At 44.6% G+C, this 12825-nt stretch overlaps 1 protein-coding gene and 1 long non-coding RNA gene across 2 annotated transcripts in view; one reads left to right on the top strand and one right to left on the bottom strand.

Annotated features, from left to right (window-relative positions):
* Window positions 1-562: 562 nt before the first annotated feature.
* On the bottom strand, window positions 563-4744 carry LOC308344761. The gene is made up of 3 exons (XR_013967011.1): window positions 4160-4744; window positions 1848-1904; window positions 563-824 (listed from the first exon to the last, which is right to left on the bottom strand). It is a non-coding gene; the product is annotated as an uncharacterized lncRNA (long non-coding RNA).
* A 114-nt stretch (window positions 4745-4858) lies between these two features.
* Window positions 4859-12825, top strand: part of LRRC1 (leucine rich repeat containing 1) — a 128778-nt gene continuing 120811 nt past the window's right edge. Inside the window, exon 1 of the mRNA XM_080806523.1 lies at window positions 4859-5268. Coding sequence (XP_080662649.1) covers window positions 5110-5268 — 159 coding nt within the window. The 5' untranslated portion in view covers window positions 4859-5109. The remainder of the gene's footprint in view (window positions 5269-12825) is intronic.

A 12825-nucleotide genomic window follows, 5' to 3' on the forward strand; every position in this document is an offset into this window, starting at 1 on the left:
CATTAAATAAATGACACAATATGATTCCTAGTCCTAGAAGTAATTTAAGACTGCCTCTTAAATACATTTACCTGTATATTATTTATTAACTTTTAAAACTACTTTTATTAATGAATAATTTTATATAATAAAAAGTTCCCATTTTAAAAGTATAGTTTGATGAGCTAAATGTATACACACATGCAACCATCAACACAATCAAGACATGTGTATATGGGGAACAATGCTAGAAATTATATCAATAAGGAAAGCCTAAAACTCATCAGCATAAAGAATTGGTTCTCTTATTTTCGTTCTTTTCTCTCTTACCAGATTGATGTTTCAAATTCTAGGCAGTACTTTATGTAGTAAACCCTAAAGATTCCACCAAAACCTATCAGAAATGATAAATGAATTCAGTAAAGTCATAAGATATAAAATCAATGTACAGAAATCTGCTGCATTCCTACACAATAATAATGAAGCAGCAGAAAGTGAAATTAAGAGGGGTGCATGGATGGCTCAGTAAGTTATGCATCTGACTCTTCTTTTTTTTTTTTTTTAAGATTTTATTTATTTATTTCAGAGAGTGAGTAAGAGAGAACATGAATGGGGGAGGAGCAGACTCCCCACTAAGCACAGAGCCCAGTGTGGGACTTGATGTGGGGCTTGATGCAGGGCTCAATCCCTGTACTTTGGGATCAGGACCTGAGCCAAAGGCAGATGCTTAACTGACCGAGCCACCCAGGCACCCCCACATCCAACTCTTGATCTCAGCTCAGGTCTTGATCTCGGGGTTGTGAGTTCAAGTCTTATGTTGGGCTTCATACTGGGCATACAGCATACTTGAAAAAAAAAAAAAGTGAAATTAAGAAAACAATACCACTTACAATTGCTCCAAAAACAATAAAATATCTAGGAATAAACTTAATGAAAGGGGTAAAACACCTATACTCTGAAAACTATAAAACATTGATGACAATACAAAGAATGGAAGAACATTATATACTCACGGATTGGAAGAACAAATATCGTTAAAATGTCTATATTACCCAAAGCAATCTACAAATTTAATGTAATCCTTATCAAAATACCAACAACATTTTTTACAGAACTAGAGCAAACAATCCTAAAATTTGTATGGAACCACAAAAGACTTCGAAGAGCCAAAGCAATGTTGAGAAAAAAAACAAGGCTGGAGGTATCACAATTCCAGATTTCAAGTTATATTACAAAGCAGTAGTAATTAAAACAGTATGGTACTGGCACAAAAATGAATACATAGATCAGCAGAATAGATAGAGAGCCCAGAAATAAATCCATAATCACATGATCATTTACTCTTCAACAAAGGGGGAATGAATATACAATGGGAAAAAAAGTCTCTTCAACAAATAGTCTTGGGAAAACTGGTCACCCAGTTGCAAAAGGATGAAACTGGACCACTTTCACCATTCACAAAAATAAATATGGATTAAAGACCTGAATGTGAGACTGGTGACCATAAAAATCCTTGAAGAGAACACAGGCAGTAATCTCTCCCACATCACCTGCAGCAACATTTTTCTAGACATGTTTCCTGAGGCAAGGGAAGCAAAAGCAAAAATAAACTATCGGGACTTCATCAAAATAGAAACCTTCTGGACAGTGAAGGAAACAATCAATAAAACTAAAAGGCAACTTTTGGAATGGGATATTTGCAAATGAGATATCCAGTAAAGGGTTGGTATCCAAAATATGTAAAGAACTGATACAACTCAACACCCAAAAAGTAATCCAATTAAAAAATGGGCAGAAGACATGAACAGACATTTCTCCAAAGGAGACATACAGATGGCCAACAGAACATAAAAAAGTTCATCGCTTACCATCAGGGAAATGCAAATCAAAACTACAAGGAGGTATCACCCCACACGTCAGGGTGGCTAAAATAAAAAAAAAAGAAACAAGTGTTGGTTAAGGATGTGGAGAAACAGGAAGATTCTTGCACGGTTAGTGGAAATGCAAACTGATATAGCCACTGTGAAAAACAGTAGGGAGATTCCTCAAGAAGTTAAAAATATAACTACCCTATGATCCAGGAATTGTGCTACTGGGTACTTAACCCCAAAATTCAAAAGCATTACTTCAAAGGGATACATGTACTCCTATGTTTACTGCAGCATTATTTACAATACCCAAACTATGAAAGCAGCACAAGTGTCCATTGATAGATGAATGGATACAGAAGATATATACATATATGTACATACATATGTATGTACGTATGTGCACATATACATATACGCACATATATATACATGTATGTATGTATATATACATGTATACATATATACATACCATGGAATATTATTCAGTCATAAAAAAGAAGAAATCTTGCAGTGGATAGAGCTAGACAGTATAATGTTATGTGAAATAAGCCAGAGAAAGACAAATACCAGATGATTTCAATCATCTGTGGAATTTAACAAACAAAACAAATGAGTGGGGAGAGTAAAATCAAGGAACAGACTGTTATCTATAGAGAACAAACTGATGGTTACCAGAGGGGAGATGGGTAGGGGTGGGGAGTGGGGATGGGAGAATTAGGGGATGAGGATTAAAGAGTACACTTATCAGGATGAAAAAAAAATGAAATAAAAAAAAAATTCTCTTAATCAAAACCAAAAACAAACCAAGAGGCAGGCCTAACAATAGCATCTTCTGAGAGCCCCAAAGCTGGAGAATTTCAAAGCAGATTAGCTGTGTTATGGTCAGTGGGTTAAAAAAAGATGGGAAAAAAAAATTCTAAGTAGATCCTTGGCAACAAAGGAAGTCAAGAATTCTGGCCCTGATTTCACACAGTTAACGGAAGTTTGCCAATTATTTAATGTGCGTGTGGCACTGTGGTCGCTATAGAGATCTATGAGTGAGACAGTACTTGTTTTCCAAGAGGTCACAATCTCCTTGGGGTTAAGGTGATACAAAAATAATCATAAACGAAGTGTACATGTCACAGAGACACACATGGGGAATACTAATTGAAGTTTCAATTTTTTAAGAGACCAGCCATATCTTTAAAACATATTTGGTGTTTACTAAAATAATCTAGTGTGGTAATCTCTGGAAGTCAAAGAAGATTAGAATGAAGGAACCAGGCCTTTCTTATTTTTGTTGTTTTTTATAGTTAGAAAACTTGCAAAGACAAGTCTATGACTTGCTTACATTCCAGACTCAGTCTCAGTCAGGAACCACAGTTTTCCACTAACAGTGGCACAAAATGGGTTTCTGGAATGTGAGAATGATGGAAGAGTAAGTAGCTAAGGTCCAAAGTTGAGGTGGCCTTCTTTCCCTGAGAATGTAGAAATCACACCAGGACAAACAAAAAAGAGAGTGGAGTGGGTTTGGCAATGGACTTTAGGGATTGACCAGAATTAGAAAGTTAAGGTGATAATTCTGGGCTCAAAAACAAAGTGGTACTCAGATCCATCCTCACTGATTGGGAAGAAAGGAGTCCTCCTCCTAGAGTTGAAATGAAGTGTCCTCCTCCTTGCTAACCCCATGGGAAACTCCTGCAAGCAGCTGGAACCGGAAGTCTGTGTAGACATGTACGCCCTGTATAAACTAGACCAAAAACTCCCTTGGTCACTGATTATGCTCAGCTTTCAGTCTTCTGCAGAAAAGTGGATTGGATGGTCCCAGCTTTTAGCTGTGGCAACTTGGGGGCGGGAGAGCCCCGTTGTGTCTGGCAGAGGTCACAAGCAGGATCTTGAAGGGAAAGGTGTGAGGACTGGGGGCAGCTAGGAAGGGAGTCAGAAGACAATCCATCCACGTGATTGACTTTGATCTGGTCGGCAGACCTTTGTAAAGGAGCCAGTTGGTTTTCTGGAGATAGGGAGAGGAGGTGTTGTGGCTTCTGGTCCTAGCCTGTGGGAATGAATCTGGGGCGACGGAATAAATGGTCACTTATTATCCAGTAGTGAGCCTCCTGAGTTCTCCCCAGCTACTCCTTCTTGGGCTACCATCTCTCTTTGCAAGACACTGGGTGTTGGTGCAAAAACGCTGGATCTGGTTGGAGGATGCTCACCTGCCCCCAGCCAATCTGCCCCACCACCCCTCACTCCTCCCTCTTCACTAGCCTAAAATAGTTGCCAGGGGCCAGTCAACATCTGGCCAGGTTAGAACAGGCTCAGGAACTCACCTTTGCGACCTCGTTTTTGCATTTGGACTCCTGATGGGGTGCATCCACGCCAAAAAGAATCTTACAGATTCTAACTCCTATGCTTTTGATGCTATGGGGAGAGGGACTTCCTCTGACTCAGTGTATAAACAATGACTCCTGAAGAGGTGCGCCCAGGTTACACAGCCTGCAGGCGGTGCCCGCGGACCAGAGGGCACGGTCGGGGCCCCGACGCGGTGCGGGGCTGGGGGCAGCCCGCTCACTTCTGAGGCCGCTGGTGGCCGGGGGACCTCAAAACCACACCGAATCTCGTAGCTTCGGGCGCCCAGGACGCGCAAGGTACGCTTCGGGGGCGGTCCTGCCTGACCCCGGAAGAGAAAGTTGTTTTGGGGAAGGGGAGCGAGGAGCCGAGAGCGAGTTAAGTAACTAAAAATCAAAGTTGTTTTGCTCCCCTCACGCCGTCTCTCCTCTGCTTCATCTTTATCTCAAGCTCCATTGGAGTCAGCTTCCTCGGAGGGCCGGGCGCTCCTCGAGTCCCAGCCTGAGTAGGGGGGACACCGTGCACCCGGCCCACAGGTTTCGACCCTCTCTGGCTCCGGGTCTCCAGGAAAACCCGGAGCGGAGCATCCCCCGGGCCGGGAAACGCCCTCGCGCGCGCCCACTGGCGCGCATGCTCAGTCGCGCGGCAGCCGCGAGTAGGAAGCTCCGCGAGGCAGTAGCGGCAGCGGCGGCGCGACTGGAGGGTGGGAGGAGACGCACCGGCTGGCGGGCGGGGGCGCTGGGACGCGGCTGGGGCTCCCGCCCGAGGTTCCTGGGAGTGTTTGGGACCGCGAACCCCGGCGCGAGGAGCTAGCGAGCACGGGAGCCAACGAGTGCGGAGTGGACAGCGGGCGGAGCGGAGCCGCGGGACGGAGCGGGCTCAGAGCCCGAGTCTCCGCGACTCGGCTCGGGACCCGGCGGCGGGGGCGGCGATGTTCCACTGCATCCCCCTGTGGCGGTGCAACCGTCATGTGGAGACCATCGACAGGCGCCACTGCTCGCTGGTCTATGTCCCCGAGGAGATCTACCGCTACGCCCGCAGCCTGGAGGAGCTGCTGCTGGACGCCAACCAGCTCCGCGAGCTGCCAGAGGTGAGTGTCCGGCCTCACCTGCACGCAGTCTTCGGGAGAACACCGACGAGCCTGTCCAGACCTCTCCCCCTCTTCCCCTCTCCTCCCCACTCTACCCTCCTCCCACCTCCAGATCCGGGCCGCAGGTCCCACAGAACCACCACTACCTGTATTCACCTGCTTCTTCCTCCCTTTCTCCTCCCCACCCCCACCGTCTGTATTAAAAGTTCCTTGTCGTTTTGTACAAAGTGAGCGACTTGCTGTTTTCCCAGTAGACACTGGAGCTTATGCAACTAGGGAAACGTTCTGGTCTGGTAAGTAGTTTAGATACACGTCTAAGTACTAACAGCTGGTCCCCCATACCCGGGCAGGTGAGGAGCCAGGTGGCTCCGGCTGTTCCCGGGTGAAAGGACAGAGCGTGGCATCCGCTCCCTGGACAGTTTTCCCTGCGCTGCATTCCCTGATGACTGGCCAGGGCGCGCTTACCCGTTGGCTCCGACAGGTCCGGAGGAGGTGGGCAGCCCTCAGGAGAGTCGCACTATCTTGGCATCTTCCGAAGAATGTGCCCTGGGCCTTATCGCTGGTGGGCAGTGCTTGAAAGTGCTGTAGTTTGGCTGGCCGGTCTTGGCTTCGGGACCGGTCGAGAATTGGGGGTGGGTAGGAGGAGATCGGGTAGGAGGAGAGCTATGCCTTGGGAGCTGTGGGCAGGTGCCCGCTGCTGGGCCCCTGCCTGCGTGGACCTGTTGCGTGGAAGGAGCCGCTGTGAATGTCAGCAGAGGCCGTGCCTGACGGGCCAGTCTTGCTGAAGCGGGTACCTTCAGCCTGCTGACTTCTGTCCTTGCAGTGATGCGTTACCTCTTCGGAGTTGTTTACTAAATTAATCAGTCGGCTGAGGCCGAACTTGTTAAGGGACAGATGCTGATTGAGCTTTAACGGAGGGTCTGCGACTGCGAACTTTTAACCTTCGAACTTGCGCCGGGAATTTAACTTGAATAAAGCTCGAAGAGGAAAGTATCGCAAATCCAAGGGTGTGCAGGAAGTCGGCGTGCAGTAATCCAAAGGTGTGCAGGAAGTAGGGAGACTAGACTGCTGGGAGCCGGGGGGGAGGACCCGAGGCCTGGAGTTGGAACACAGATATCTTTCTTGTCCTTTAGTGATCATGAGGCCGAGGCACTGTCACAGAAACACTCGCTAGTCAAATGATCTGGCTTGTTAAAATGACCTGATACCTTCTTCAGCCCTGCCGGAGTGTTTTAAAAAGCAGAACAGTGTGCTTTTTCTTAATATTTCAAGTATTATTCTTGGATTAACTTTCCTTGGTTCATGTGGAATTGGATGGTTTGCTTTGTGTAATCACGGAGATTATCCTCACTAGGATCTTTGCAAAGCGCCCCCCCCCCAAGCTTTATTTAGCTTAGAAGCAGAAAAGCCATCCAATTCCCTCAGGCATTTATTATTTTGCAGGCATTTCCAAAAACATGGCTTTGTCTGGCCTTTAACTTCCTTAAGTTTGACTTGAAAGTCATAAGCTCACTTGCTGCCTTAAGTTGTAAATAAGTTTTAGGCATTGCTATTGCCAGAAATACAGACTACATTATTTAATACTTTTTAAGTGTGTCAGAATGAAGTTATTAAAAGATTGAGTGAAAAGCTATTTAACTAGAAATGTTTTGGTGTTTCTTGTGGTATTTTTGTTTGTTTGTTTGTTTTAGTAGAATTGGAAGATTTCCTTTGACTAGATTGGCTTTTCACTCTCTTCTGCAAAGTTTGTGGGTTTTCTTGTAATGTTGGGGAATTCAGCTTCGTAAGGGGAAATTATGGGTTTTGAAAGTGTTAGGTATCCTTACTGATCCTAACTGGAAACTTCTCAGAAGTTCAAAATAGTCTGATAGCACTCTATAGATACCGTAAATAAACATGCTTTTCAGAGACTAAAGGTGGTCTTGCTTATGGGTAATTATTGCTCTTAGAGCTCTGAAATTAGTTTTATGGTTTCTGGGTAGTTGAAAACCTGTTTCTTCATGACTTATTGTGTCTGGGTGCCTGGATGTGTATAAACCAGACAGGAACAACCACCTTGAAAGCTCAGATATTTCATTCAAAGGTACAGTCTTTCCTTGGGCTGTTGTTTCACCTCTGAGATCTGTAGTGCTCATTACCACTGCTTGCTGCTCTCCCTGCCCTCTCCTCTAACCTCTTTCTCTTTACCTGCCCCATCACCAGGGGGCCTCTTTTTGCTGACAGACCCCCAAGGTCCTTGTGGTGGTCATGCTGGCTATCTGTTCTCTTCTCTGTAATTTATTTGGAAGCACAAACAAGGGGGAAGACTGCACCCCCTACCCCAACAGCAAAGATACATATACTATCCGGGCTTCAGAATGATGAAAAGGTTTGTAACCTCTGACTTGATCCAACTTCCTTGTTTTGCAAATTGAAACTCAGACTTGAAGTGACTTTTTCAAGGCTGTCCAGCTGGTTAGTTGTCGTTCCCCTCTCCGCCCCACCACCCCCGCCCCGTTTTGCACCTTTGGACACCTAGGAGGAGCCTGGCATATTCAGTTTCTCACATCCATTAAAACCTCAGTTATTTGGCCCCTCCTATTTTACTCACATCATTAAGCCTGGCCTCTGCCAAACAGTTATTGACCTTTCATCATTTGTCGTTGGTGGGAATATAGAGATTAAAGAAGGTATGATTCTTAGGAGCTAGTCACAGCTTTGTGGGGAGACAGATGTGGTGAGTGTGGAGTGGAGCGGGCATCGCAGTTCGCTTGATGGTTACTTACCTAACCTAACCTTTTGCTTAATCTGCATCCCCATCCTCGATAGGTTGTCTACCTTGTGATAGCCTCTCAGTGCTGCTCTTCCGCAGGGAGGGTGTGGGCGATTAGCCTGACCCCAGATAGGTGATGGTTTCACCATCCCATTCCCATCCACCATCTCCTTCCCACTTCCTCCCAGCTAGATCTCTGTGGCATGTGTGTTAACAGAGACAGTCTCTAACCTCCTTGAGATGCTGGTGTGTTTTTGCTCATCCTTAGGAGTGAGCACAGAGCCTGGCACCCAGTATGTCCTGCTCAACTAAACGGCTTTTATCTGTTGAATGAATTTAGCCAAGTCGGATACAAATCTTCCTCCTTTGGTTCTTTCTCTTCCCTTGAGCATATCACTGCTCTGACATCTATCCTTTTCTAATATAGTCTGAGAACATTCAAGTTGGGAGTGATTTTTTTCAGGACTGTCTAGCTGGTTAGACACACAGTCTCTGGCTGCTTTAAGCTGGAAAGCACTTCAGAAGTTAAAGGTCATTGATATGGTGGAGCTGTTTTGTCTTCTACAAGATCCTCCACCCCACTGTGTACCTCCTCAGTGTTTCTGACACCATCAGTTTTCCCTTCAAGGTGCATGGATTGTTGAATAACTTGGCATATGTGTGTTTTACTGTATTCTCTCTGGCTCCAATACAGAGCCTCATCTAATGGGCAGCAAATATTTTGAATGAATGCTGTTGAGCCCAGGCAGCTTATAAAACTGAGCTTCATCTTGTTATCTGCTCTTAATTAGAGTTCAGTTGGCCTTTTGATGATGGCCAGATGACATTATCTCAAATATCTATTCCCTCCCAACATTCTTTCTCATATCCTGCTTAATTTTTTCCCCAGCCCTTAGAGCACTGTTACTACCTAACTCTAGACTATATGCTTGCTTACTTGTTCTTTGTCTCCCCAACTAGAACGTCAGCTCCATGAAGACAGGGATGTTTTTGTTCATGGCTGAACCTAGGACATTATCATTATATAGTGGGCACTCACATGCTTATTGCATGGATGAGTCTTCCCATGTGATGTCATGGGTAGTCTGCCCCTGTTTCTCAGCCATTGTGTTCCCTTCTCTACAGTCTCACAGCTTCTGTACACAAATGTATTGAAACTAGTCATGGCATAAAGTCATTCTGAATTCAGTAGTCTTGTCTTACCAGTCTTCTCCATTTCTTCTGTGCCGGGCACATTTGTCTTCTGTTTTTGAAATAATTTTTATACATCGTAAACATAATTTCTCACTATGACTTCAACATCTCCAACTGTGACCTATTAAGAGGATATCCATTCCCACTTGGAATAAGTCCCTTTTGTCTTAAATTTACCATGTTTCAATTTAGGTCTGTCTCCTGCAGTTCCAATTTCTGATGGGTGGGACAGCCATTCTTCCTAGCCGACAAGTCTGTGGACCAAGGCTCTTTGGGCTTGTCTTGAAGGAACAGAGACCAGGGGTGCTGGAATAAGATAGCTTAAATGCTGCTCCATCACTTGGACTCTTTCTTCAGGACTAGGTTTCCTCACTTATCATTTTAGTGCCTGCTTTTTTAGGGTTATTCTGGGGACTAAAGAGAGAATGCATTCAGAGCACTTACAGTCAAATATAAGATGTCTATCTTTGTAGATACTATGGCAAGACCGTTTTTAAAAAATAAAACAATGTTTCTTAACCTGGAATTGGAAAACATTTTCCTGGGAGTTCGTAAATGAATGAAAACTTTAATGTTCTCTTCAAAGATAATTTTAAAAAATCATAGATTCCATATATCTAGATGAAGTCACAAATGAGTAGAGACATAAGGTCTTTAGTAGTGTCATAATCTGTGTTTGATTGAGCACTCCCTTAATTGTTTCTAGCCAAGGGGGAAAAGGACAGATGTGGGCTTATTGTAGAAATCATGTGCTTGTGTCAGGTGATCGCTGGAAGTTCCATGAACAAAGGTTTCATGGCCGTTTGTTAGAGAAGAGCGATGGGTAGCTGAAGGGGTCACAGAGCCCACGGTGGCGCAGGCAGGCAGAATGGCCAGGAACCTGCTCCGAGGTATTGCTGTACCATTGTATGCAGCCACGCGAGGACTGCAGAATTGCATCATTGTCATCTGTCATGTTAGATTAATGTTGAGTTCTCTCTGGTTGGTTTTTGTCAGATTTTTACCTTGATTCACCTTCTAGTTTTGTAAGAGCTAAAGCACAGGGAGGACATACCTAGTTTTACGTTTAGACATACTTAAATAACATTATCATAAAAATAACTTTAGTCAGAGCTTAAGAAGGGAGCCCAAGAGAGGGCTTCCCCCTAAAAGTGATGATCCACACATTTGTCAAGATAAGGAAGCTGTTTTCATTTCTCAGACACCTTGTTATACAGTTTAGCTCTTAATTGTTTGTGATTCTCTCTCTCTTTTTGTAAATAAAAGATTTTATTTGACAGAATGAGCACGCAGGCAGGAGAGCACAAGCAGGGGGTGGGCAGAGGGAGAAGCAGACTCCCTGCTGAGCAGGAAGCCTTTTGGGGGGGGGGTTGCGCTCTATCCCAGGACCCTGCGATTATAACCTGAACTAAAGGCAGACCCTTAAGCACTTAACAGACTGAGCCATCCAGGAGCCCAATTGTTTGTGATTCTCTTATGTGTTCGTTTAACTCCCCTTCTACCTCTCGCCTGCCCTCAATTCCCCCCCTCCTTTTGTAGGTAAGGACACTGAGACCTAGAGAAGTTGTAATTTGCCTTGGGTAAGTGGAGGGTATACTTTGTCTGATTAAGAGACATTGAGTGAGTACCTGTTACCTATTAAGTAGAATAACATCACTTAGGTTTCACTGAACTCCAGACATTAGCTACTTAAGTTATTTCTCTTAAATTGAGTAACAACACACTTTAGCCATTATAATTTCAGTTATTTTGCAAAGTTTTTTTTTTTCAGTTTTTTTTTTGCAAAGGCAGGAATTGAGACTTATTTAAGAAAATTATTTAAGAATCCTGTTTGGGGGGGCGCCTGGGTGGCTCAGTGGATTAAAGCCACTGCCTTCGGCTCAGGTCATGGTCTCGGGGTCCTGGGATCGAGCCCCGCATCGGGCTCTCTGCTCAGCGGGGAGCCTGCTTCCTCCTCTCCCCCTGCCTGCCTCTCTGACTACTTGTAATCTCTGTCTGTCAAATAAATAAATAAAATCTTTAAAAAAAAAAAAAAAAAGAATCCTGTTTGGGGAAGTTGGTCAAGGTCAGGTCTGGAGCTGACGTTGGACTCCCAACTCCATGTGAGCATTTACCACCTGGGAGTCCACCTGGGAGCAGGGAGGCCTGGCACTGTGTCGAAGCTTAGGAGCGAACCTGTACGGAAAGCTCTTGGCAACCTTGAGGAGTCTCATACTCTCTGAGGAGCTGAACAAAGGCTTTAGAGGTGGTGACATTCACGCTAGACTGGAAAGAAGAAAAAAGCACATCAGCTGTTGAGAAACCCCAGTCCTTTCCAGGTGGCTAGAATGGGTGACACCTGAGTGGAAGGGAGTGGCTGGAGAGGAGCCTGGGGCCAGATCACGAGAGGCTCTTAACAGTTTTGCGAAGGAGGTGTACCCTGTCCTGTAGGTAGAGGAGGTCCGTGGTCAGTGTGTAAGCAGAGATGCTGTACAGTTAGAGCTCTGTTTAGATAATTCCAGGGCAGAGTACAAAGTCAGGGAGACTAGTCAGGAGCCTGTTGTGGTGGCGTAGGCCAGAGAGAATGATACGGCACCTGTGGGAATGAACAGGGGAGACGGCTTTGTCCACGATATTCACACTGGGCATTTCTTGCTCTTGCGTCCAACGTTCTTCCCGCTGTGCTGCCTTCTAATAGTGCACTGAGTGGGGTACTTCATACTTTGCGAAACGCTAAGTAAGAAACATTTACCTCCACGTTTTTCTCAATTGTAGCATGTGTCTGCATTCAGTTTGCAAATTGCTTGCTAAGACATGGCAAGCATTGTATGTAGGTATTGGCTCAGGGGAAAGAAGAACAGCCAGATGTGCTCTGAGTGGCAAGAGATTGTTATTTTTGGGTTTCAGATAAATGTGGTCATCGAGTTTATAAAAATGAACCCACAGTAATGCTGGCAAGCCTGTGGGTTCCGTTTTTCTGAGTAATGTGAAGGCGTACTATGTGTGTTCTGTACCATGAATGTTAGTTTCATCATCTTCTGATGCTTTGAAAGACTAATACTTGGAGAATTATTATTATTTTGGAGTTACTTGGAAGTTACATGTCTTTTTTTTTTAATGGCTCAAATCTTTAAGGAGAAGTAAAACTATTTAATAAAACTTTTCAGGAATTGACAAAGTTGAGGCACATTGGTAAAATAGCAAAACAAGCTTGTTTCCACAGTTCCTCCTCCCCTCTTTCAGTGAAAAAGGGGGAACCTCGAACCTTCCTCCTAGCTTCCTAGTGCAGAATTTATAATTTCTATACCATAATAGGGTACTTGGGATTTTCTTAAAAAGGGCTCTGTACCACCAACTTGACATCCTGGGGATAAAGCATAGTTGATATTTATACAGGAGGGTCAGAAATAGTAAGGTAAACATTTTTTAGCAATGATGACGAAAATCTCAACCATAATCTTGCTGTGCCATGGAACAAACAGGCATTAGATTCTTTTAGGTGAGGATCTAGTGACTGCTACAGGCTTTTGTCTTTGTTCACAGACGTCTTGGGAAAGTTTGCTTATTTTAGGACTCTACCCAGAACATAGGGCTAGAAATGTTTGTCCTCTACTTCATCTGATAGTTATGAG

This window comes from Martes martes (genome assembly GCF_963455335.1).
Source record: "Martes martes genome assembly, chromosome: 6".
Classification (NCBI taxonomy): Eukaryota; Metazoa; Chordata; class Mammalia; order Carnivora; family Mustelidae; genus Martes; species Martes martes.